Source organism: Lissotriton vulgaris, chromosome 9 (assembly GCF_964263255.1).
Source record: "Lissotriton vulgaris chromosome 9, aLisVul1.2, whole genome shotgun sequence".
In the NCBI taxonomy this organism is placed as follows: domain Eukaryota; kingdom Metazoa; phylum Chordata; class Amphibia; order Caudata; family Salamandridae; genus Lissotriton; species Lissotriton vulgaris.
This window is the reverse complement of record NC_141697.1, coordinates 497,176,920-497,203,898: the sequence shown is the minus strand read 5'-3', so window position 1 is coordinate 497,203,898 and position 26,979 is coordinate 497,176,920. Positions and strand designations below refer to the sequence as shown.

The 26,979-nt window shown below is 41.3% G+C and overlaps 1 protein-coding gene across 1 annotated transcript in view; it reads right to left on the bottom strand.

Annotated features, from left to right (window-relative positions):
• Positions 1 to 26,979, bottom strand: part of C9H14orf39 (chromosome 9 C14orf39 homolog) — a 1,344,786-nt gene that overhangs the window by 181,487 nt on the left and 1,136,320 nt on the right. The window contains exon 14 of the mRNA XM_086939475.1: positions 19,332 to 19,591. Within this exon, the coding sequence (XP_086795601.1) occupies positions 19,332 to 19,591 (260 nt within the window). The remainder of the gene's footprint in view (positions 1 to 19,331; positions 19,592 to 26,979) is intronic.

Below are 26,979 nucleotides of genomic sequence, written 5' to 3'. Positions count from 1 at the left end.
ATGCTACTGCATTTAGGCAGTAATTTGCACAAGGACTAATCAGTATGATTTTAAGTCCAAGATTTGCGCACTTTGCACACTTATTGGGTTAAGAAAAATATATCCAGTGGATTCTTTGCTTATTTTGCACATATACTTTGGTATTTATGCAGTAATTTGCACAGGGATCCGGTATGAAGGACCTATTTAGTGAATAATGGGTAGTTTGCTCAAAAACATATATTATTTTGGGGTCTTAATATTAGCTTAACGGTACCTATTTTTAAACATGTATTTATTTCTGCATATTTGTTTTGAACATAAGAACTGCGACATTTGCACATATAATCAGGAATTTAAGCTGTGATGTTGTGGAAAAATGAAACATTGCATATAATCGGAATGACAAATATCAGGTTAATGCGTTGGTTTCAGAAAATCATATACTATATTGTGGTTTTAACAAAAATATTAGATCGTGTTACTTTTTAAAGATGTATTAATTCCTGTATTGGTATGTGCACATAACAATTGCGAGATTGGCATATATAGTCTGGCATTTAAGCTGCTATATTCCCCCAGAATGACAATATGTAAATAATGAAATGTTCCATTGAATTATCATGTAGATATGTATTATATACAAGGCGATACCATCTAAGTCTAAAAAATGTGATATTCCATCGGCATGTTTTCTTTACACAGCAGTATTTTTTCACTGTATATGGTCACGTGGCATTGTAACTTTAAAAAACATGTATAAAAACCAATTACGTACTGCCTGATGATTATGTGAACAAGGGCACTTGCTGCCCGAAACGCGTCATGCTGAATGTGAGGGAAAAAGGGATAATAAACCTACCTGTTGACTCAAGGCTGCCTGGTGGTCCGTTGTTTCTGTACTGCTGTTTGGAGAGACAGAAAGCTGTTGCATATATATATATATTCAATGAAAAAACCATAGGTTATAGACCATATATAGTTAGGGATTAGCATTTAAAAAACCTTATTTTACTCACACAAAACCATTGAAATTCGCATAAATAGTTAGTTGCACTAACTATATATCACGCACCCGCAATCCACTGCTGATGATGTCACATATTACATCATTCATGACATGGTCAGTGACATTACTGATGGCATCACTGATGACATCTCAAATGACATCACTGATGACATCACTGATGACAACATCCAGTGACTGTATGTTTCTGTAAAGTTAAAATATGTCTTACATATTGAAGAATGAGTGGATGTATAAGTGTCTGGATGAAGGATTTAGTAGGTGCCTGACTGACTGTATGAGTGAGTGATTAAATGTGTCTCACTGAGTGCATGGGTTAGTGACTAAACTGTCTTAATTTGTGCACCATTATGTCTGTTGTTCTGTAAACTGCTGCATGTGTTGATCAGTAGCTATATGAGTAACTATATGGGTTTTTGATTGGTTGCCCAAGTATTTGTATGGGAGACTGAGTGTGTGTGTGGGTGGCTGGGAGGTGTATGACTCTGTGCATAGAGGTGTGAGCAGTTGATTCACTAGATGTATGGGTTCAAAAGTGCATGTGGAAACAGCTGCATGGGCAGTTGACTGTGTGTATGAGTGTATTGGTGAGTGAATTGATATCTCAGTGCTACATGTCAAAGTGAGCACATATGTAAAACACAGTACACGTGAGAGTTGACATATATAAATAACTGTGCATAAGAGCCAGTGAATGTGTGAGTGGCTGTATGGATCATTGTGAACTTGTATCAGGGATTGTATAAGAGAGTAAATATGTGTTAATATATGTTTGAATAAGTAAGGTGTGTATAACTGTATAGTTGAGGAAATTGAGGTGTGATTGATTCTTTGCATGACTGACTAGGTGTGTGAGTAACTCCATGGATGAGTGACAGTCTGTGAGTGTCTGTTTACACTGATTGTATCTAAGGTTATATTAGAGTCTGAAGAGGTTCATCGTATTATCACATGAATGATATCATCAGTGATGTGATCGGTAATGTCAAATGAGATGTTATCAGTGATGTCATCAGTGATGTCATTTGAGATGTCATCAGTGATGTAATTTGAGGTGTCATCAGTGATGTCATTTGAGATGTCATCAGGGATGTCACTGACCATGTCATGAATGATGTAATATGTGACCTCATCAGCAGTGGATTGCGGGTGCGCGATATATAGTTAGTGCAACTAACTATATAAGCGAATTTCAATGGTTTTGTTTGAGTAAAATAAGGTTTTTTAAATGCTAATCCCTAACTATATATGGTCTATAACCTATGGTTTTTTCATTGAATTTTCAAGGTTTTGTAAATGCTAATTCCTAACTATATATGGTCTATAACCTATGGTTTTTTCAGTGAATGTCAATGGTTTTTTAACAGCAAATATCAAAAGCTGTAAAATGTATTATTCTTTTAAATGAAAAATATATTTTATATATTTTTAATATAATTTTTTTATGCATCTGCCAAACCCTGACCTCTTAATAGTGCACTGTGGTGGAAATGATTTGGGCACTATGACTGGGGTTGGTCTGCGAATGCTTTTAAAGGACACCTTTCATCAATTGATGACACTTTTTCCCCAAACTTCCTTGGTATATTTCAATATATGCCAAAGACAAAAATGGAGGTGGTCCAATGAATTTTGTCCACAAATTGAAAAATGGAGGAATCATGTAAATAAGTCTGTTTCAGCTTACATGAGAGACCATGGAATGGGCTGCATCTACAACAATAACTTGCGTTACTACATGCAAGATATCTACAGAGGAGATGGCGTGCACTTCTCAGATGAGGGGAACAGAGTTTTCATACAGAATTTAAGACTGTGTATTGGTACCTACTTATAAGTACCTAGAACTTACACAGAACCCAAAAGCTCTTTTCAGAGCTACCTTAACTTTAATTACTCTTTAAAAATTTCGAATGTACCTTTTTTCACTAATTTTCACTTATGTTCGCTTCCCGGTTCGCTACCCAGTTCGCGTACCAGCAGCTAACCGCGCGAAAAATTAAAAAAAAATATATTTTTTCTCGCACAAATGGGACTCCTCAGCCACCCTCAGAAAACCTAGGGGGTCAGGATACGTCTACCGTGCCCCCTTCTACCCATTCTGAACATTATTTACCCTCCATCTTGTATCTTAATTCTACCGAAACACAAATTGGAGGACTCCCGTAACGCTGCAGGTTCGCGTACCGGGGCACGCACTGAGAAGCGCTCGCTTAAAAAAGGTGGGAAAGTAATTTACAGAAAAACCACTGGAGACACTTTCACCAAATATACATTAGCTCATACTACATACCAATCCCTACCATTTTCACAAATTTGGTTGGAATTCCATTTAGCCATTTAGCATGTAGACCTCTCTAAATTCCCTGAGGCAAATTACTTCACAAAACACATCTGAAGTGTTGGAATTGACAACCAATTAAAATGTTACTTTCATTTTCTACTTTTTTTACCTAACATTTGATTGATTATTACCTGAATATATATAAAGAAAGAGAGAAAAACACAGTCATTTTGACTACTACTTCCTGAAGTACATTGCACGAACATTTTCACTGACAACTTAAACTTGTTTTTAAAAGGTAAGATGTTATTTTAAAAATTTGACCGGAGAACTATGTTATACAATTTAAATTAATTTGGAAAACATTTTCAGATAGTTATATACTATCCCTCTGTAAGAGTTAGACATTGAGAAAGGCTTGTTTATTATAATTATGGATTGATTTACGTTTCTGTGTTATAATTATGAATTTAATTAGGCTTTTTCGCAGGCACTTTTTAATAGTACTACTTCACGCCTGAAACCATACAGAGCCCATAGATAACTTCCCTATTATAAACTCACAAGTACCTGTCTGAACTTAAACCCAACATTGCCCTATCTCTACTGATATATTTATTTTTTATACAAACTTCAGCACAAAAAAGGAAGGAGAACAGAACGTTTCCTTTGAAATTGCCCTAGAGATAAAAAATGAGGAAATAATTGAAAGCATTGACTTGGAATTCATGGACGAATCACGAGACCAAGAACTTCTACAATGTGTAGAATCTGTGGATTTGTTACTTCATTATGAGGACGATAAAATGTGGGAAGTTATGTTCACTCAACAAGAGGACATTTCGGACAGTCAAATGTTAGACAGTCTATTAAATTTTGAAAAAGAATCAGAAGAATACATTTATATTTAATAATCAAAAATTGTTCGAGTCTTTAATCATTTTTATATGTAATTCATAAACTAGTACCAAATTGATTATAATGTAAAGTCAGACTTATAGTATACTGTGCAACTTTTTTATGTTAGTGCATTGATACCTACATTTTGCTACTTAAATAAAAAAATTAAAAAAAAACAACAAAACGAACAATCATTAAACATACAATATTTGAAAAGTCTATCATTCTTGTTTCCTTATAGTACGCTCCCCGGACCGCTTTCTGGTGCGCGTACCGGGCGCACCCCACGCAAAAAAACTATTTTTTTGGCCCCGCGGGGCCCTTTTAAAGCCTCCACATCAAACCTAGGGGGTCAGGGAGGATCTACTATGCCCCCTTATGGTCATTTCCCCCTTCGTTTTGGCCTCCTCTTGTCTCTCAATCCTACCGAGAGACAAGATGGCGGCCGCTCCGGACTGTTTAGAATGTTGACAGACACCGGAGAGCCAATCAGCTTCGCTTCGCAATGTTCCCTTACGCGAAAAGTACGCGAACCGGAGCGCTACCCGGGACGCTGTCACAGATATATCTGTTTTTAAAATGTTAATTTCTCAAAATCCACTGGAGCACATATATTGAGACCTAGCAAAGGCACATTGGGCTAACAGTCCCTACAATTTGCCAAGTTTCGTGCAAATCCATTCAGCCGTTCGAGCTAAAAGTGAGGCCAACCGCCCTATGGAAAACTCAATGTTAAAAACGTGTTTAAAGACCCCCTTTTTTCTCGGCCCCCCCTTGACGAAACCCCCCCAAATTATCAGGGACTGCTCAGAAACAATGTGTGCCATTTTCCTGAAAAGTTCAGCCAATTCCGTCCACAAACGCCAAAGTTATTAGACATAGAATTTTCAAAAATCCTAACTATATAGGATATATATATATATATATACTAGCAGCCCGCCCCTGCGTTGCCTGGGGCAGAAAGGGGCTGGGGGCAGTACACCCGCTCCCGCCCGACCCCCTCCCGTCCCGCCCCCCACCCGTCCCGACTCCCTCCCGCCCCCACTCCTCCCACCTGTCCCTCTGCGCACACCCGCTCCCTTCCTGTTCCCCTCCCGCCGACTCACTCCCGCCCTGACTCCCTCCCGCCCTGACTCCCTCCCGCCCTGATTTCAAGCTTTACTTTACCTGAGCTGCCGCTCCCCTCCTCTTCGCCATGACGCGTCCGCGCTCCTCACCTCACCGCAGCTCCATGTCAGCCGCTCCTCCTTATCGTCATCACGCACGTCACGGTCATCACGCACGTCGCGTCGCGGCCAGCGCTAGGTACCGGCCGGCGCTACTTCAAGGGGACTACTTTGTTTTAGAACTTAATTTTTTTTATTTTCATTTTTTTTTTAATTTATATAGCCTCTGTCCATCTGCACACCCTGACATTTTCATAGATGTATCGGGTGTGTAGATTGGCGCTGTGGTTCTTGAGTTTACCTGGCCAAAAGGTGCAAGTTCTCTCTTTATAATAGTAGTATATATATATATATATATATATATATATATATATATATATATATATATATATATATATATATATATATATATGTATGTGTATATTACCTACTGGCGGTCGCTAGTAGGTAGTATAGTTAGGATTTTTTTCAATGTTAAATCTCAAAATTCTATTTGGAATAACTTTGGCGCCGGTTGACGAATCTGCCTGAAAATTTCCTCACAATGGCCCCTTCGAGCTCCGGTCCTTCCCTGAAAGTTTGGGGGGGATTTGTCAAGCGGAGGCTGAGATAAAAGGGGGGTCCCAAAACGCATTTTCCCCATGTTCATTTCCATAGGGCGGTCGACCTCACTTTTAGCCCGAACGGCTGAATGGATTTACACCAAACTTGGCAAAATTGTAGGGACTGGTAGCCCGATGTGCCTTTGCTATGTCTCAAGATATGTGCTCCAGTGGATTTTGAGTAATTTAGGTTCAAAAAAAGATATATATCTATGGCAGCGCCCCGGTACACGCTCCGGGGAGCGCCCCGGGCGCGACACGCGAAGTGCGCACGGAAAACTGATTGGCTCTTGGGTGTCTGTAAACATTCGAAACAGTCCGGAGCGGCTGCCATCTTGTGTCTCGGTAGTATCGAGACACAAGAGGTGGCCAAAACAAAGGGGGAAATGACCATAAGGGGGCAGGGTAGACCCCCCCTGACCCCCTAGGTTTGATGTGGGGGCTTTAAAAGGGCCCCGCGGGGCAAAACATTTTTTTTTTGTTTGGAGCGGGGGGAGTGCCCGGTACGCGCACCGGGGAGCGGACCGGGGAGCGTACCATGGGGAAAAATGAATGATAGAGTTTTTAAAAAATGTAGCTTTTTTTAAGAAATGGGAGGTAGTTCTAAAAATAACTGTTTTTTTTCTTCTTTTTGTTGTTTTATATTTTTTATATTGTTTTTTTGAACATTTCCTACTTTTTTGGGATTTTCTGAACAGTTTTAGATTTTTTTTGTATTTTTCATGGGGAAAAACGAAAAAACAGGGAATAGAAAATGGCTCAACTGGAGCAAAAAACAAAAAGAAAAGAAAAAATTGGGGTTGATTGGGGCATTTATGGTTGTCCCCAGCAAGGACGTTGAGCTTTACGCTCTGTTCTCCGTAGGAGATGGTCTTCCCACAATATTTATAGATAATTCTGAAATCTGCAAATCGGGGCTGAATGCACAGCATAATCTCACTTTCCTCTGGTGCAGACGCAGTGGGTTGCTTCCTTTTTGAGCTGGTTCTTGTTGATCGGGGAGGGTTACTGGCCAGTTCCCTCATCTCTGCAGCAGAATAGTTTGTAGGATGTGTGCGCTGCATGTGGCGTATCATTGTGTGGTTCCCAAATGAATATTTTTTATTTGGGTTTCCCCTGGAAAGTTCCATGCCACAGATTTTGCAACTGACCTTGGGTGCATTTACCTTTTTCTTCCCCTCTGGGAGAGAAAAAAACTCCCAAATAATGTGTGGTCTTGGCTGGTATGGGGTATTGTGTTCTTCCAGCCATCTTGAACTCCCTTCCTCTTCCTCCTCCTCTTCCTCTTCTTGAAGACCACCAATGATATCTTGAGGAGGTAGTTTTTTGGTGGTTGTGGTGGTGGTGCAGATGCACCAGCTGCTGCTACTACTGAAGCCATTATATTGAGCAAAAAGGTAGAGAGAGCTACAAACAGGTCTTCCTAAGTCAAAGAACAAAGTCAGAATAAGGAAAAAAGGTGGTTGTCTTTCATCCTTTTGAAAAAAAAAATTATTGAACCAATGAAAAGTGTTATTTTCTGGTCACATGACCAGGGGCTTCATCATTATGAAACCAAAACTGTTATGAACCAACAAAAATTGTTATTTTCAGGTCACATGACCCGACGCGCTTACGCTACGCGCCCCGGGGCACGCCCTGGGTCGCGTCGCGTAAGCACGTCGGATGTTTACGTTGCGCGATCGTATTCGCTCGGGTGCTTCCGGGTGCGCTTACGCCATGCGTATCACGCGGACGCGGCTACGCGATACGCCATGATCATGTTTTCTTTCGCAATATTGGCGCTTACGGGACGCTCCCCGGAGCGTGCCCCGGGGTGCTTTATAAAAGTACGCTTTTCGGGGCGCTCCCCGGGGCGCGCACCGGAAGCGCTCCAAAGCAACAAAAAAAAAAAAAAATTTGGGAAAAATTGTAGGGACTGGTAGCCCTATTCTCAAGTGGTTCTTACGAAAATTAACTTTGAAAAAAATATATATTGTGCTACATTGGGCTATATATATGTTAAAGCCCAAATGTAGCCAGAGACAAAAAAAAACAAATGTAGCCCAAATATCAGCCAGATGTAGCCCAACTGTAGCCCCATGACAGAATGTACCAGAGTGTTCTAAAGAACAACTAGAGCGCTAACAGTCTTACTTATAAAGTGAGACTTACAGTTAGGAATTAGCATTAAAAAAACCTATGAAATTCACTGAAAAAACCATAGGTTTCAGACCAGTTATAGTTAGGAATTAGCATTTAAAAAACCTATGAAATTCACTGAAAAAACCATAGGTTTCACACCAGTTATAGTTAGGAATTAGCATTTAAAAAACCTATGAAATTCACTGAAAAAACCATAGGTTTCAGACCAGTTATAGTTAGGAATTAGCATTTAAAAAACCTATTAAATTCACTGAAAAAACCATAGGTTTCACACCAGTTATAGTTAGCTGGAAATTTTACTGACATAAAACCAATGAAATTCAACGTTATAGTTAGTTGGACTCACTATAACTTGCGCGCCTGCAATGCACTGCTGATTAAGCAAGCTATTGCCCAGAGTCACATGGTGCTGGGCTAATCTGCCGCCGGTCCCGGGGATCGAACCGTGATCCCCAGATTCCGGAGTCAGTTGCCCTAGCCGTGGCTTACATCACTCATGACATGGTCAGTGACATCACTCATGACATCACTGATGACACCATCCTTGTGACAGAGTGACAGACCACCTTTCACTGTAAAGTAACCCTTGAAACACATATTCAAAAATAGTAACTAACGTTTTCAAAAAAGTGGAGATACCCATACCAGTTACAACAACCAAATCAGTAATACCACCATCTAATACACATCCACTCATTCTCCAACAGTTCAATATAGTCACTCATACATATATTCACATACATATATTCACTCATCATATGTAGTGATAGACCTATACATCCTGTTACACACCGACAGTCATCCAAAAGTTACTCACACACATATTTACACATGCAAAAAAACTATTGAACATCCATTTATTTGCATATACAGCTATACACACACTACCACTTTACTTCTAGGGAAACTTACACATACTTACTCTCTTAAACAATCACTTATAGAAACACATACTTATTTAAACAGGAACTCTTACAATCTCTCACTCTCACATATACTCACTTATATATATCAATACTCACATATACTAGATTAAAACATATGTCGTTACTGCTAAAAACACTAGTGAGACAGTCATTCACTCACTAACACACACATATATACACACTCATCCACCCATACAGTGCTGCACATATGCCGTCTTCAAAACACATACAAACAGTGAGTCAGTCACCAACACATGCAGCCACTTATACACAAAGTGAAACACTAATACATATATTAAAAAATTTCAAGGTTACTCGCAAATATATGTATTCACTAAGATACACTTAATAAGCCAGTTAACCAATCAATTCTTTAAAAAAAACATCCATTTACACACTTATTTAACCATTTATTCTTCCATCGTCCTTTACAAATACATATATAAAACATATTTATTTTTTAGAAAGACACACATTCACTGGATGGTGTCATCAGTGATGTCATGAGTGATGTCACTGACCATGTCATGAGTGATGTAATATGTGACGTCATCAGCAGTGCATTGCAGGCGCGCAAGTTATAGTGAGTCCAACTAACTATAACGTTGAATTTCATTGGTTTTATGTCAGTAAAATTTCCAGCTAACTATAACTGGTGTGAAACCTATGGTTTTTTCAGTGAATTTAATAGGTTTTTTAAATGATAATTCCTAACTATAACTGGTCTGAAACCTATGGTTTTTTCAGTGAATTTCATAGGTTTTTTAAATGCTAATTCCTAACTATAACTGGTGTGAAACCTATGGTTTTTTCAGTGAATATATATATATATATATATGTATATATATATATATATATTTGTTATCTTATATTATTTAATCATTTTGAAATTATAATATGAATTAAAATTATTAGTTTAATTTTTCTAAAGTAGATATATGTAAATAGATATTAATTATAATATATGTGTGTTTAACTTTTAAAAATGTAGTTGATTAATTTGTTATATTTGTTAAAATATATATTTAATCTATTTCTGGTTTTAATTCATGTTATTGTTAAATATATTAAATATTTATACATTTATTTTATATATATATTTAAAAAATGATATTTAGTACAACAATAATAATGACCGATATTTTTATGATATTTTTGTACTTAGCATTATAAGCATACAATGATCACCCATATTTTTGTCCCGACATTTCTGTATCGCAATATTTTGGTGGTCGATATTTTGTCAGTGAACCCTTCTAACCAACCTCCCAGTGATAGCTGAATTTGATCCTATACTGCTCAGTAGTGAATCCAAAGCCCTCAATTAGAGTACCCTTCATGAGGTCATAGGATTCAGTCTCTTTCTCATTGAGTGAGGGGTGTTTATACTCAATGAACACCCCTCACAGTCCTCCATGTCTTCAAAATATCACATCATCGTGTCCTAAAATCAAGAACGTTTGTGTTGGCTTCCGGAGATACGGGGAACTTGCGCCCTATCACAGGTGCTGGGAACTCGTTTCACCCATATTACGGGTGAAATTCCGACTGGATATATTCAGATTACATCGTGGGGGAGTGCATCTTGCAGATACGGTCCCCGTCTCTCCTTTGTGAATGATGCTTGATTTTAGGACACGATGATGTGATATTGTGAAGACTTTAAGGACTGTGAGGGGTGTTCATTGAGTATTATCAAACATACTGGGTCTATAGCTTGAGATAAAACTTATACTGAGGCAAACTATCCATAAACTCAACTGTCCTGAATTGAACTTGGAGCACATATAGAGGAGGACCCCCCATACAGGAAGAAAGTAGTCTTCGATCTATGACTAGGCACACGCCTCTTGGAAACTTAATTGGTGTCAACCTTGTGATTAGCTTGAGAACTTGAATTCCTGGCACGATATACCCTTGATGAGGCCTTTATGTGAGAACCTTTCATCACCTGACACAGATCACTACATTCAGGTGTTCTCTACGTAAGCCCTGACAAAGTTCCCGTGGCTGTGCCTTTTTTAAGAAAATGAAAGAATATAAATAAAGAGAAGACATTTTCAAAATATCCTTCTGCGCAATTGACTTCATTGGAGTGCACCTTCCATTTTCGATGTACAAAGTTTAGTATAACACCAACCGCACGCCACAGGGGTGACCTGGTGAAGGGTGCAAATTTGAGGTTGAGGCCCTAATGCAATTCAATGGGGTTTGGGGGCAATCAGTCAGAGGCTCTTCACAAGTGAGTAGCAGCAGCTTGGGGGCCAGTCTTCAGGGGTTGAAGCAAGTACAGGATGGGGTAAAAAGCAGCACCAAAACTACACTCCCTACGGCACAGGGGCAGTCAGGTACAGGGTGCCAACACAGTATCGGGTGCCCAATGAAAGGCAATGGAGAAAGGCCAAATCGATCAAGCGCTGCGGGCTCAGGCCAGGAGTCCAGTCGGAGGAAACCAACATCTGAGAAGGTAAGCTGCAATGCTCGGGATGCAGGGACACCTTTGGTCCTCTTCACCAACGCCCAGGATGGAGGCGTACAGGTGGTGCCCTTTGGTTTCAGAAATGGCTCACTGGAGCAAGTCGCGGTTAAGGGAGTCTCCGTGTAGAAGCTGCAGGCGTTGTCGCATAGTTCAGGAGAAGTCAGCTCATGGTGGACTTGGGCCCTGGAGTGCAGGGGAACCTTGCTGGAACTGGTGTGCCACTTGGACTTGGGCCGGAAGCGTCAGGTGAAGAGGTGGAATCGAGGGCAGTCTTTCCGGTCATGGAGTCTTTATCTGTGGAGATGGTTGCTTGGTGAACAGGTCCACTGTTCTCTGGAGTTTTGATCATTGTCCAATGCAGAGGTTCATCCCAAGGCTTTGGAGGTTGCTGGGCTGCACAATAGGTCTGCTATTGGCGTCAGATTGTCGTGGGCTGCAGACAGGCCAGTAGGGCCGGGGCCAAATCAATTGGTGTTATCATGTGTTCAGTGCATGGCCTATTGTGGTTTTCCCTTTGTTGACCGAGCAGTGCATGATGTGGGCAGCATTCGCTTTGCACATGCTACTATATAAACATGCTTATGTGTGTGCCACATTGTACTTTCACATAGAACTTGCATCTGTTTTAGTGTTCTGTTCTTTTCTGGAATGTAGTCTGAACTCAGCAGATAAGGTTGAACTACAATGTCCCTTGCTATTGCATTCTGGTCAGTTACTAGCACATAGACACAACACAAGAGCGCAACTGCTATCTCTGAGCATATTAGCTGTGTCATACAGGTATACACAGTAAGGTAACACACATAGAGAGAGAGATTTCTGAGAGGTGATCATGGCTGTATCTGGGATGTAGAATGTCCACCTGTGTATGCTAAGGTATGGAGGCTGGTGCTTATCCCAGTGATCCTTGTTATATAGTCATTCCGCTTCTTTAGAAGGGGAGGGGGGATAGGCTAATCTGTCATATAATATTACAGGGCTTTTCATAATATATGGTTTACTGACTATGCTAACTGTATTTTCATTAGGCATTTGTTTTCTGATTGTGGCACAACAACTAGAGCACGGTAGTATAAATAAAAATTTCAAACTTCCTTTATGCCTCTCATATATATTGTTGTGGTCAAGTGTGAGAGTAAATGGAGGAGGGTCCTTTTACTGCAATCCCTGAGAGGGCTGGGAGTGTTGCATTCTGGGGTGTCATTTCACTTGACTCTCTGGTAAGGTTATGAGGGCAAGTGAGACACTATAACTAGTCAGACTTAGGCTCATGGGTACTGAGGTGGTATAGTGACTCAGTCCCCACCTACTGATGTTCTATGGTCCTAAGCATAGTAGAATCCGTGCAACATGGCACCACCAACGTTTGGTATGGTACTTATTTGCAGGAGCCCTGAGTAGCACTAGTGCTTGCCCACAATACCTTAGCACTGTTTAGTGGAGGCTTCAGTGGTGTTTGGGGTTTCTTCTCCACATTTTTTAGGGAATTCCTAGTTCGGTTGGTTTTTTAGCTTGAACATTAAAAGGTTTATACCCTCTTTGTGCTGTCTTTGATATCCTTGACTAATTAATTATGGTGCAACCTGTTGCAATTGTGGTTAATTGCCACCGAGAACTTATTTCAGCATGGAGCCCCAATGCAGGAGCTCCTGTTGGTTTTGTTATTGCATTAGACGCACTGTATGGCTTTGAAGTTTTTTATTCCTGGGTCACTCTCCCATCTGTGTACGCTAATGACAATATGGTTCAAATTTACACTACGTGACACAGCAACTTTATCTTCCTTATGCTCTTCTTGAAGTTAGTCTTACGGTCTGGGGGAGCACCAGATTTGGTTTAATGGCACCCTTCACCATGTTCCTGGCATTGTTCATATGGTCCCCTTCATTTTGAAGTAGTTCTTTTATATAGACGAATGATCCAATTATTTTATCTCACTTTTCTGCCCAGCCCTGCAAGGGCTGGTGCACCTGCACAGGCAAAACAGGTGGTCGGACTTGTTATAAGTCCAGTTTTTATACACTGAGTTATGGGCAAGCACCTCACCACAGAGAAGCCTTTCCATTTTGGTTTGCCAGAAAATCGATAAACTTGATGCTGTGCTTCCCCTTATGGGACCACAAGAGAAGCATAGAACTTTAACTATGTGTTTACCCAATCGTCTGGTTACCCCTTTGGTAACTGCAACACCTAGGGGACTGTTTTTGCCACAGTGTATACACTCTGCTGTGGCACACTCTTGAGGGGCTTTCTCCCAAACGTCCTCAAACAAATACAGAATGAACATGGTGATACCCTAGATTTGGTGATGAAACTGGTAGGTCATTTTCTGGTTGTCTCTGAAATTATTCTTTCTAATGTTAAAGGTGAAGATGCGTCTTTGGCCATATGTGAGTCGCTTGCCACGGTTGCTGTAGCAGATCGCGAATGTGAGTTACCTATTAGCATAGCTCGGATTTATACGTCCTAATGACATAATAGTTTGGGGACCAGACAATCTATTCCACCTCTTGTCAAACCAGTTTTTGACAAGGATGCCCTTCCACTTTCCTTAAGAAAACTTGTGATGAGTCTAAATACCAGCAACAAAAAGGTAGACCTTGAGGTGGTTTGCTGCCCCCTGAGTCCTCTGAACAGCAATACGATTTTCGGGATTGCTCTAAAATCAAAACTCCAGACGCTTATCAGATTCTTGATACAATTTCTCCTCATTCCTTTCAGGACTCGTCTGATCAGCAGTGCAACAGAGGAGGGCGTCTGATAGCAGACAAGGAGAGTACATGCAACCTAAACGGGAGCTATAACGTTTGTTTGATGTGAAGATGATGAAAGAGGATCAACCACCTCCGTATAAATCCCCTTTTCAAAATAAGCAAGTTGCAGTTTTGACAGTTAAATATGCCCCAGACAGTGAGAACCTTTCTACCTGACAGGAGTTGGTTGGCAACTCTACTCGGCAGCGCAGCATAAGTCACCATAGGGTGAGAGATACTTCGCCAGGATCTGGAGGTGAGAGCAACTGAAACGTTTAGTACTGTAGAGACAGCGCACACCTACGTTGCACCCCAAGATAGGCTCTACCACTTAAATATTCAAATTGAAGGTGACATTAAACTCACCATTAAAGCTATCTTTTGGAACACTTTGACTTCTTTATATGATATTCTTTTGGCGGAGGTTGATTGGCCTCCTCATTTTATTCTTGCTTGTCCCCAAAGTGTGTATATTATCCTCCCTTCCTTTTTGCATCTTGTCCCTGACGAAGTCAAACATGCATATGCTTCTAAATCGGCTCTTGATTTAGCCCCAGCTTTATATCACAACCAAACTGGTTGGGATAAGTATTCCCCTTTTCATGTTATCCTATTTGTTCCACTCTACAGCCTCAACCACGGTATCCTAATAAACGTGATGCCAAGGCATCCGTTAAAGTCATTCATACCTAATTAGAGTACCAGGGAGTAACTTAACCTCATGTCTTTCAGATGAATAATCCTCTGTTTCTGGTTTTGAAACCTGGTCACTCCAATCGTATTGTGTTAGATTATAGATATTTGAATAGTCATGCATGAACACTTGCTGTGCAAAATACACCTAGCAAATCCTTAATTAATTATATTGTTAGTAAAAAAATGTAAGACTACATTGGATATTGCCAATTATTTTTAGTCATAATTTGGTTCCAGGGAGCAGTGATTGGTCTGCGTTTTCATCTCCCAACAACAATACACGTGTTTGCCTATGGGCTATAAAAACAGCCCAGGTGTCTTTGCAGCATGCATTGTAGCAACTCTGCATGACATTGATGCAGACGCTGTGTCCTATGTTGATGACATCTATTTAACAGATTATGGACTGAATCCTCATTTAGCAAGAGCAGATCGCATTATAATGCTCTTTGCTGAACTTGATTACAAGTTCAATTTTACAAAATCTCACGTTGCCAATTTTCTTGGTTATGAGTTAACCAATGAGGGTAAAAGCCTGGCCCTTCACTTTTTGGAAAAATGTGCGCACTTACAGCACTGAAGTACACTGGAGAAATTGCAGTTCATGTTTGAATTTTTAAATTTCAGCAGGACATAGATTCCTGATTATGCTCAACGTATTAAACCACTCTATGCCTTAATACATCCACATTTTTCTTCATCCTACTGGATGCCCTGACACACTGAAATTCTGAGATCTTTACAGTCTGACTTGCTTGAGTGTGACATATACATACAAGACTGAATAAAGCTAAATTGGTTATCCGGATTTTACCAGGTTCACATGGCCTTCTATATGTGACCTTTAACAAATGTGAAACTGTTCCCATTGCATTTCGGGATTGTGTTCATCCCTTCTTCAGGAGCCACTGTGAGAAAAACAGACATATCAACAACATTACAATTTGAAAATATTTACAAAGAAAAATTGTGATTCAATCAACGCAATTAGCGCACATAGCTAGATGACACTGCGAGTTTTCTGTTTACTTTCACCACGTTTGGGGACTGATTTCTTTTTTCAACATCAACCCCTATTTACTATGGGCTCCTGTTCTGGTGCATTGTTCGGGTGCATTGGTCGCTATTTACTTCATCACAACCATCTTTCGCTATAAATGGTAATCATCCACAGTCACCTTTCGTTTAGTTGCATTCTTGATGATCTTGTCTGCCACACAGCACAATTCTATTTCTATTGTTCTTGCGTTGCCGAGCGTAAATTCATATGCAGGCATTAATTCCTCAACTGGGCACTAATTGCGATGCTTAAATCACAATTTTTCTTTGTAAATATTTCAAATTGTGATATTACTGACATGTCTGTTTTTCACACAGTAGCCACTGAAGCAGGGATGAATACAATCTCGAAATGCATTGGGCTGGACTGGATGATAGAGTAGTAACATGCAAAAGTAATGTCAATTAGAATTATTCATGTATTAAGTTTTTCTGCATGTCATTGTACACATTTTTCATGCTGAGATCTATTTGATTTCAGGATTCTATGGCTATACAGAATCTTTTTGTAAAGCACTGGAGTGATCTGGTTTAATTTTGTTTGTCATTTACAATTGCAAAGTGTTGATTGTAACATCTTCACACTGTGCATCCAGTATACTGGTAAACATTCACCAGAAGGGTTACTTGTCTAACGAGGCTGGCTGCCTCTCACTGGGTAGCACGCAAACTTGTTTGTAATTGGAAAGCACAGTTTAGCCTTTTCAAAATAGGAGTGCGCTGACCTCACACACAGTAAACAGGGATATATGCCATGTCATCTCTTCAGTTTTGTAAGCACCAAGACACGCAGGCTGCAGCGGCAGTGTGCATGTACTTGGCAAAGGCCTCCTTTGGTTGGCACAATTTGTGCTGCAGCCCTTAGGGACCTTCTTTAACCACAAGCTACCAGGAGTACCTTTTACTAAGAACTTACATGTGAGCTAAAGGGTTGCCAATTGTGGAAACAAATGTTACAGTTTACGAAGGGTGTCTTGCACAGGGCGCCTGGTGGCAGGGATCCTATGCAGTTCCAGTCGAAACAACATCATTTTCCAAGCAAAAGGTTGGTTCTACCTTGTCCAAAAGAGGCACTTTCCTTCACCATTTGATTAACTAGCGTACATTCATGTACATAAGACTAATAGTCTCCTTAGGTTGGTTCAAGGAGATGTTAAGGTGTGAAACATCTCATTTGCAGGTCTTGCTATACTCACTTTAGATATATGCGCCAGCATATCAGTGAATATTCGACGGGCATTATGTTTTAAAGTTGCAAGGAACTTCGAAGCAAGGAACTCCAAGTTGTGGGGCATATTATCAAGGGGGTTTATCTCCACTTTTTTGGCTTTAAAAGCCGAGAAAGCTGAGATAAAACTATCTCTCTATTACCTAGCTGTCGCTAACACCAGTTAGCGACAGCTAGTAGGAGATAGCGACCATCTTGGGCCCCGCTTTGCATGTCAGTGATATTTATCACTAATGACATGCAAAGTGGGCGTACCAAGATGTTAGCGACTGGAAACAGTCGCTAACATCGCTATCTCCTATTACCAACTTTTGGATATATTCGCGCTAAGCGCGAATATCTCCAAAAGCTAACACCTGCCCTGAGCAGTTCTTAGCCATGTTATCCAATGGGAGGTGGATAACATGTCTAAGAGCATTAGCTCGGTAATGCATGAATATCGCTGACTTTTCAGCAATATTCATGCATTACGGCCGATTTTTATCGCATTTGAGATAAACCTTGGTAATACCAAGGTTTCTTTGCGTTAAAAATCGCCGCAGCTCAGCGGTAACTTTTTGTCTCTAACCAAGCAATAGTGCTAATTATCGCTATTGCTTGGTAATATGCCCCTAAGTTTGTTAAATTGGGTATGGTGGGAAGCTCCTGATCCCACCCAGCCACAGATGGGCGCAGACAGGCTTGTCTGGTGCACCCGCTGAGCACTTCCCCACATCGCCACTTCTTAATAGGCAAGCAGGTGCTCTACAACTGTTTCAAGTAGTAGCTCCAGAGCTGGACAGCTAACCCATAAGACTCAAGATGGCCGAGGTAATTGAAATAATAGTAATGATAAACAGGTGCGCACCGAATCACAAGAGTACAGTGCTAGAGCAGCGAAACAGTCTTTAAAACATCAAAATAAATAAACATAGCGGCAGGAATCGCCTCAATATATTCAGGTTGATTAAAAGACATTTTGATACGGAACAGCATCAGGCACAAATTGCTCTGACAATCGGAGGTTGTCGGCATATCAGTGCTTCATAAGTATGTAGGAATGTCCTTAGGTATGTTACGAGTAGCAGTTCCTGAGCTGGGCCACTAACCTAAAAGACTTGAGATAGGTACAGAGGCGCAGCTTCAGGGGGGTATTCGGGGTGTTACATCCCCTTAATAAATGCCTATTGTAATAAATAGTTGGGTAGAGGTGGCTTCAGTCAGGTATGGAGCGGTGTCTGGTGGATTTCACTTGGACTTTTTACACACACAGCAGGGGCGGCTCTAGGCTCATGGTGGCCCTGGGCAGGGAGCGTAGGTAGGGGGCACCGGATTGGGGGGGGGTGTCAGGGTGTATGGAAGTGGAACAGAGCCGGAGGCCGCCAAATCCCTGCCAGGGACCGCCACGCAAATATGTATCCATCCTCAGAGGATTATTATATTAAGGATATATATTGGCATGGCGGCCCCTGGGGTTTTGCGGCCCTGTGCAGGTGCACAGCTTGCACATGCCTACGGTCGCCCCTGCACACAGACAAAAAACGCACACTCTCTCCCTCTCTCTGTTTGGGAAGACTTCAAAGTTGGCTATTTCACAAAATAATGTATGTTATCTCACGTGGTACCCTGAATCTGCATCTCTCTCATGTGCGTCCTGATTGTCGTATAATGTATTTTGACATTATGTGCCAGCGTGATTGTTGGGAAATCTGAAACTCAACGTCCCCCACCTCAAAAATAATCTTATTGAGAAGTTTGACCGGATGGATATTGCTAAAAAATAAAATAAATTGCTGGTGCGACGAGTCAGAAGAATGGAGTGCAAAGCGCAGTGAAACGCAGTCATTTTTAAGCCCTTCCATGCTCATAGAGGCACAGTTGAGCTGTGCTGATGACGAGCTGAGCTCGTCATGACACCAGCAAATTGGCAATTTTCAGCACAGGGGAAAAATAACCACAGCAGCGATGTGGTTAAACACCAGTGTTAAAAAATATAATCGAAGCAGGAATCACCTCAATATATTGCACATTGATTTCATAGACTAACTGTTACAAGTAGCAACATCAGGACCAAGTCATTTTTCAAGTAAAATGAAAATGTATCTTACATTTCAAATGTAGGGGTCTTATGCAACTGTCCTCTATTCCTAGCGAGTTCTGGGGTTTTCATTAAGACAGGCATCCCACGGTTTTGATGACATTCGTTATCCTCTGGAGTTTCTGGAAACACAGGTGTGTCCGGAGTTCTAGGAAACAGGGGTGATTTAGAAAACAGGAGGGGCTCAGGAGCTCTGGAAAAATCACCACCACGATCTTCTTCTCTTCCAGGAATATTTCCAGTTGATTTAAAACTTTCAGTGAGAACATCCTTTAAATGTGGAGAAAACTGAAGTTATGCAATGCTGTTTACAGAAAACACAATTTCTAACCTTTTGCTTGCATGGATGGCTATACTCTCTATTTGGAAACGCAGTATCAAGGCACGTTATATGGTGTAGTGACATTTTTATATTCTTCATACGCTAAAAGACATAAAGGAATCGGTGCAATATTAATTTAAATAGCAACATTCCTACATACCGTAACGTAGCTCAGCTATCCTCCATGTCTAAGTAACACAGATGGACAAAATGCTCTAAGTGAAAAAACGTCAATCAGTTTTCCATAGAACTGTACAGTTAATGATGATACCACAGTCTATAAAATCAGAAATATCTAAAAATAAATTGGTGTACTACACCCTTTCAGTTATCCAACGGTAGCGGTTAAACACCAAATGGCATTCATGTTGTCATTATAATCACCATTCAAACTTTCAGCAACTTCCATTATTTACTTTGGTAAAGCAGAGGTATTTCATCCACCTTTTCAATCATATGTTTTATTTACCAACTGCAGTAATTGACATAGAGCTGTTTGGATGTATTTTCCTGTGGCGCCATCGCGCTGGGTGCGCTGTTGACGCAGGAGTCCGGAGTCATCTTATCTCTTTGATGCATAAGGCTTTACAGGCAGACACAATTGGTGGGCAGTTGAGGGTACGCTAGATCTGGAAGGCAGATGCTGGGGCTCCGTTTTCAGATGTGGACTGGGGGTGTGTGGGTGGGGGGCAGGATTTGTGCGTTGGTGAAGTGTGTGCCCAACAAGGATAAGTTACTTACCTGTAATACTAGTTCTCTTCCAGGGGTATCCTCATCAAAGTCATAAGCACTGAATATTACCGCCCATGTGCGGGGAACCCGGAAATAATATAAAAATTATATATGGAAATCACATATATACAGCTCCACATATATGTATGTACATATATAATTTTTTCTCATACCAATGCAGCTCCCAATAGGAGACTAAACAATGGAATTACCCATATAAAGTTTATTTGCAAACATATAAAAAACACCTGAGGGCAAGTAGCACTTGAACTCTGTTTTTTAATGAGCAGAAAAACACTCATATATCATAAAAAGTGACATTGTTAGCCTACAGGCTGCATTGTAAACCAAAACCATAGAAAATGAAAGCATTTTCAACAAACTGGCACTGTGCCTTTAACCCCTTCCATGCTGGGCCGTTTCCGCCGCTGTGCGGTAAACAAAAGAACAGGGCGGGGCCGTGACGAACCCCAGCCGTCATCAGCACACGAGCGCCGCAGAGCGTGACGGCTGGGGTTCGTCACCAGCATGGAAGGGGTTAAGGCAGCCATGACCCCCAGCTTCCCATCCTGCCTCAGTGACAGTTAGGTCAGTTGTTCTTTGCATAACCCTGAATGTCAGGGCTAAACAATATCCATTAACACTCTGATCGTGTCTCTTTTACCTGGGGAGGCGGGTGGGTTGCTTTTGACTTTTAAAAGGATACCCCTGGAAGAGAACTAGGATTACAGGTAAGTAACTTATCCTTCTGTTTCAGGGGATCCTCATCAATAGTCATAAGCACTGAATAGAATAGCAAGCCCTACAACCACCTGCAGGTAAATGAGAAAAACCTGACCCAACAAAACCGGAACAGCCAAAATCAGCTGTTGAACAGATTCCGCAAGGGGGCCTGGCCTACTTGGATGTCTGCTCTGGTGTCTGATTCTAGACTGTAGTGTCTGGTAAATGTATGGACGGACCTCCAGGTCACCGCCCTACAAATCTCAGACATTGGCACATTATGAAGAAAAGCTGTAGTAGCCGCTTTTCCTCTGGTGGAATGTGCTTTGGGAGAAAACCCAAGGGTCTTCTGCGCCAATTGGTAAGCAAGTTTGATACATGAAACTATCCATCTGGAAATGGAACGTGTCAAAACTGCATAACCAGATCTGATCGATCCATAGCTGACAAACAGTTGATCAGATTTTCTTATTGATTTGGACCGATCTAGATAGAATTTTAAAACCTTTTTCAGGTCCAGAGAATGCAAGGCCCTCTCAGCTGGAGTGGAGGGATTGGGAAAAAAGGTGGGTAGAGAGATGGTCTAGTTCACATGGAAATCTGACACCACCTTAGGAAGAAAAGAGGGATGTGTCCTCAACACTACCCTGTTTAGATGGAAAACTGTATAGGGCTCTTTAGAAAGGAGTGCTTGAATTTCGCTCACTCTGCGAGCTGACGTGATCGCTATCAAAAAAGCAGCCTTCCAAGAATCAACATATTATTCTCGTATGAACCGAAAACATTATACTAGGCTCAAAGCTAAAGCAGCAGATGTGTGTCATGTGCAAAAAGCAGCAGAAAGGAAAATGGCATTTAAACTCACAAAAAGCTCATGCTAACTTAACACAGTAATCTGGTTACATCTATCCATATATCACCCTCCCTTGATCCGAGCACGTTTCAGATAAGATAAGACAATAAAAGGGACTCAATTGTTGATAGCAGAGTTCAATAAAACGCTCAGTTCGAAATCGAGTAGGTGAGGAAAAAAATGTTGTCCGCATAAAAATCCCAAATCTCACCAGCATGACATTGTAATGTCCACTGTTAGTAAAGCCAATAGGTCTTGTTTTATTAAAAAAAGTCCATATGAACTTGGAAAAATTTTGAGAGAATAACATTTTTTTTTTAAAATGACACCAATGGCTTCAATAGGAGTCAGCCTTAAACTGAGTAGGCGAAATAAGCAGCAACCGCTTCCAAAAGGAAGTCACTGTTATCATCCAAAAACAACTCAGCAATCCAATTTAATAGAGAAAAAGAACATACATGCTCTTCAATTACCGGAGCCGCTAGTACCATCAGAGGACAACTCGGTGGGTTCTCAATGAAGCTGTGTGCCAAGAAATCTTGCACCGCTGCGAATATATTCCAACGACCCAGAACTCCATGCATCACTGCAGAGGCCATAATCCCTCCGTCAGAACAAAGCAATTCATGAGCAACTAAGGGACTCATGAGATGACCATAATCCACTTCAGGAGACACCAAATTGCAGAGACACAAATCCAGGGCCCACATGAAATCACAGCTCCGGCAATGGAATACAGGCTGGACACAGGTGAAATAGGAATATCGAAACAATAATCCATATGATGCACTCAAAGTGGCAAGTGGCAGCACACCATAGTATTCAAGCATCTTGTTGCCAAACAGTGCCAACTGCTCCAGCTCGTTTGCGAAGACAGGACAGACATCCATTTTGCAATAAACAAAATAGTAACAAAAAACCAGCAGCCAGTGCCAGCAAAACAGGAAGTCCACCAAATAGACCGGAGAATATCGAGTGAAGGAAAGCAGGAATGACTCCAAATAGTTTCTGGAAAGAAGTCATTAAGCCACCGCTTACTACTTTAAAAAAATGAGCCAGCCCCGAAGTGGAGGATGTGTTCAAGATTGTGTGAATCAGCTCACCAAAATGTAAAGGAAGGTCAGTATTTAATAAGGCATGCACTTCTGTGCGGGTGGTAGCTACGTGAAGGACAAATGTTTCGCGAGCCGATGTCAGGGCAACTTCTTTTTGTGGCAATAAGGCTCTTATTCTGCTCATCTCATTGAACTCTGATTTCAAGGCCGGAATTCTCGGCCAGATGGAAACATCCAGGTTCCCATGCGGGGGTGGATAAAGCACATTCTTACAGCAAACGACACGCTCACTCACTGTTACAACGTAAGCTATGCCTTTCAATCACCCACAACAATCTTCATTGTTTAAAAGTAAATAACTCCTGTTAACTAATAAGGTAAAAGTCGGGACTATAGCAGGCACCAGTGTACCTTTTAAAACACATGCTAAATTAGGGCGGTTCTGGTTACATGAACCATGCAATTGGATGTGCCTACACATCATCGAGTGATCTGGTGTTTCTGTACACTCATCTCCATTCAGATATACCTCCTTTCCATCCCTAAGGCATCTATAAGTAAAAGGGAGCGACCAGGCTTCATGTAAGTAGGAGGTACCAAGCCGCTCATATCTGCCTATTGCAAAATACTTCATGCAATTTGAAAACTGGAAAAGCGCGAAAGGTAAAGTAATCAATCCGTGGATTAGCCACGTTGTAGCCGTGGCCTCTGCCACTGAAAAGGGTAAAGACTCTAAGCGTTCAATGTGTAACATTGAAAAAAAAGCATCTCTCATGGAAAGTAAACGTTGTTTTTTAGTCAAATTAAAAGGTGCAAACAGAGATGTGACATTAACACAGGCCCAAGGCACTTTATCATTTTTCAGCGTCTGTAAGGTCCACGCAAACTGCATAACAGAACGCAATTGATTTTGACCATGGTATAAAACAGACACCTCATCATGTACAATTTCAACAACAGATGAAACAATATTATCTAATGTGTAAATTCGGGAGGAAAGGGTATTAATGCTGTTGTCCACAACTGCAAGCACTTTTTCTAAATTAGCTTGGTCAATAGCCCTAAGGCAGGTAGCCGCTTCAATCTGTGATGTTTTCCAGAGTTCATTATAAATGGTATAGATCCATCTTTTAGATCTACCATTAGCCGGGCCCTTTATGAAATCATTTAAGTCAACCTCATCAGTCAGTTTAGACAAATGTAATTTTACTGACTCCAATGTGGAGTGTTTGAGCCAATTCTGACATACTTTGCCTACTGAATAAGTGGTTACAGAATGGTCACTCTCAAAACGGAGATCTACTCTGACCTGAGTAAAACCCTCAGCCAGGCCCAAAAAACAATGTTGGCACAAATCTGCACTTCTGTGCCACATCAACCAGCCCTTGGGATCCAAACATATGTTAAAGGATGAATTTAGCAAAAGGATCTGCAACTCTCTAATTGAAAATTTAGTTGAATTTTCCCAACCTGAATATTCTTCCAAATCAGGGAAGGAAGGAGTATTTAATTTTTTAGAAGTAGCCAATCCAAAGCATGTTGTCTGTGAGATGCTAGAATTCAAAAACAACATATGACTTGGGATGAGACATGCACGGTGCAAAGCCTCAGTGCCTTGTACCTGCCAACTTTTATTACCCCAAACTGATTTAAGGTCAATAGTTTCCTTCCATAACTCGTAGCCACCAACAGCCAGCTGGTCTAGAAAGGACTTCGAATACAGTAACTTAGTATCGGTAAGTCTAACTTTGGAATTGGATTTGTCTGTCATTTTAAAATAAAATGACTCGGGATTGGACTGATTAAAATCAGTAAAATATGTATATTTTTTCAAAAATGTGTCTGAGCTGCCTCTTAAAGGAGCTGGGCAATGTTCCCACTGGGTATAATTCACAGTACCCCTCCTAGAATTAGTTTTGTGCAAATAGTGATTGCCAAACAAATCACCATAATTAGCAGATTATAATATAAATCTTCAGCATCAAAGGCAGCATAATATTTCAAATCAGCAAACAAAGCCTCCACGGCCCGAACTTCCCAATCATCGGAACGTATATTTTGTTGAACAACATCCCCCATATTAACTCTAAGTACAATAGGAACATTAACAACTTCAGTCGGGCCAAGGATTTGAAATTTAACTGCATCCCAGACTATTCCATCCAGGACAGGCCATGCGGTGATGTTAACAAAGGCCAAGTCTCTCTTCAACCTGTGTGCCGAATGTGATGAGGAGTGGGGAGCTAAAGTTCCATTCAGATGTTTAATACATGTTCTCTCCTCGACATAATGTCCATTGACAAATCGGAAAAAATAAAACACAAAACCAATTGACATAAAAATATAGAGAGCAAAAAGCCCCAGCCAAATGTAAGTCCAAGGGGGTATCAAAAAATGTTTTTTAAACAAAGTCGCATAGGCTCTCAACCTTGTGGGTTTCTCTGATGTACGTGAAACAGTGTCAAATGATAATCTGGATTCTGTGGCTAAACGAGTTTGCAAATCAGGCATAGATAAGTCAGTAGGGTAGGTGTAATCTGTATCATCAAGGTGAGCACCAGGCAAAGCACTCAATAAAGGACTGGAAACTGCAGGCATCTCGAGGACCACCTCCGGTGCACAATCCGAAGCAGTGGCCAAAACAGAATTTCTCACCATTGAAGGACATGAGACTGCCGGTGTCATGCTAAGAAGAACCGGCCACTCAGTGTATTTTGACATTGTCAATGGAGATATACCTGTTCTCTTTATGACCTGGAAGTGGTGGTAAAAGGACTGTTCTTGTGCCCCTCACTCCAAGCACGGGAACCGGAGCACAGTATGAGGGACCAAATTCCTTTTTGTTATTGATCTTCTCCCGAACTAGTTCTCCAACTTGGGGTAGCCAGCCAACTACCGGGATCTGCAAGGCATCATCCGGGGTGGAGGGCAAGTGTTCCTTTGCGAGACTGTCTCTGGTCTCTTGTAGAGTTTGTAAAACATTACAATGTTCATCTACGTCAAAGGAGACAGCCGAACCGACCGCGTCTTGACGGTCAAGGTCCTGGACATACATCTTGATGCCAAAGAGCATTTCGTATGGGGTCCGACCACCCAGGGACCTTCTAGGGAGATTATTAAGGGCACGCTGCACGCTATTAAGATGGGCCAACCAGTTTCTGCCAGTGCCTATAACTCGAGCTGTCAGTGATTGCTCTAAGTCAGGGTTCATTCGTTCCCCAACACTATTACCCTCAGGCCGGTATGGAGACGAAAACTTGACTTGGAGCCCCATCGAAGCCATGGCATCCCTACACGCCTTAGAGGCAAAATCAGGACCCTGATCCGAATGGAAGGTACCACAGGCAAAAATCCCACCAAAGACAAGCAAATCCCTGATGACAGTCCGTGAATCAGCGCTGCGATGAGGCCAGACCAAAACAAAGCGTGTGCATGAATCAACTGCTACCAAGATGTACTTGTACGCAGTATCAGAAGAAAAAGGACTGCAGTGATCTAAATAAACACAACCAAACGGTTTATTAGAAATGAACAACTGTGTTTGGGGTGGACGCGTAGCAGTTGAAAGCTTAATCTACTGGCAAATGTCACATTGAAGGACATAGTCACGCGTCTGTTTGTACAGTCCCCGCCACCAAAAACGTTGTTGTAACTGAGACACAGTAGCAGAAAAGCCTGCATGCGCAGACGCAACCCCTTCATGGGCCGCTGTGATCAGTGAATGTCTGCGATCAGAGTTGGGAATCAACCTCTCCCCAACTTCCGGAATTTTTACATAAGGGAACCTTATCGGGACTTAAGTGGTATGTGTGCTTCGAAGGGAACCCTGTAGGACACTTATCTCCCTTCTCAGTGGCAGCAACAGCCGCCAAGATATCATTATCAATCTCACTCTTGGACCGTGTGACTGCCGCAACCAAATATGTTGATACCGCTGATTTCGCTGCTTCATCAGCAAGTGAGTTGCCAACAG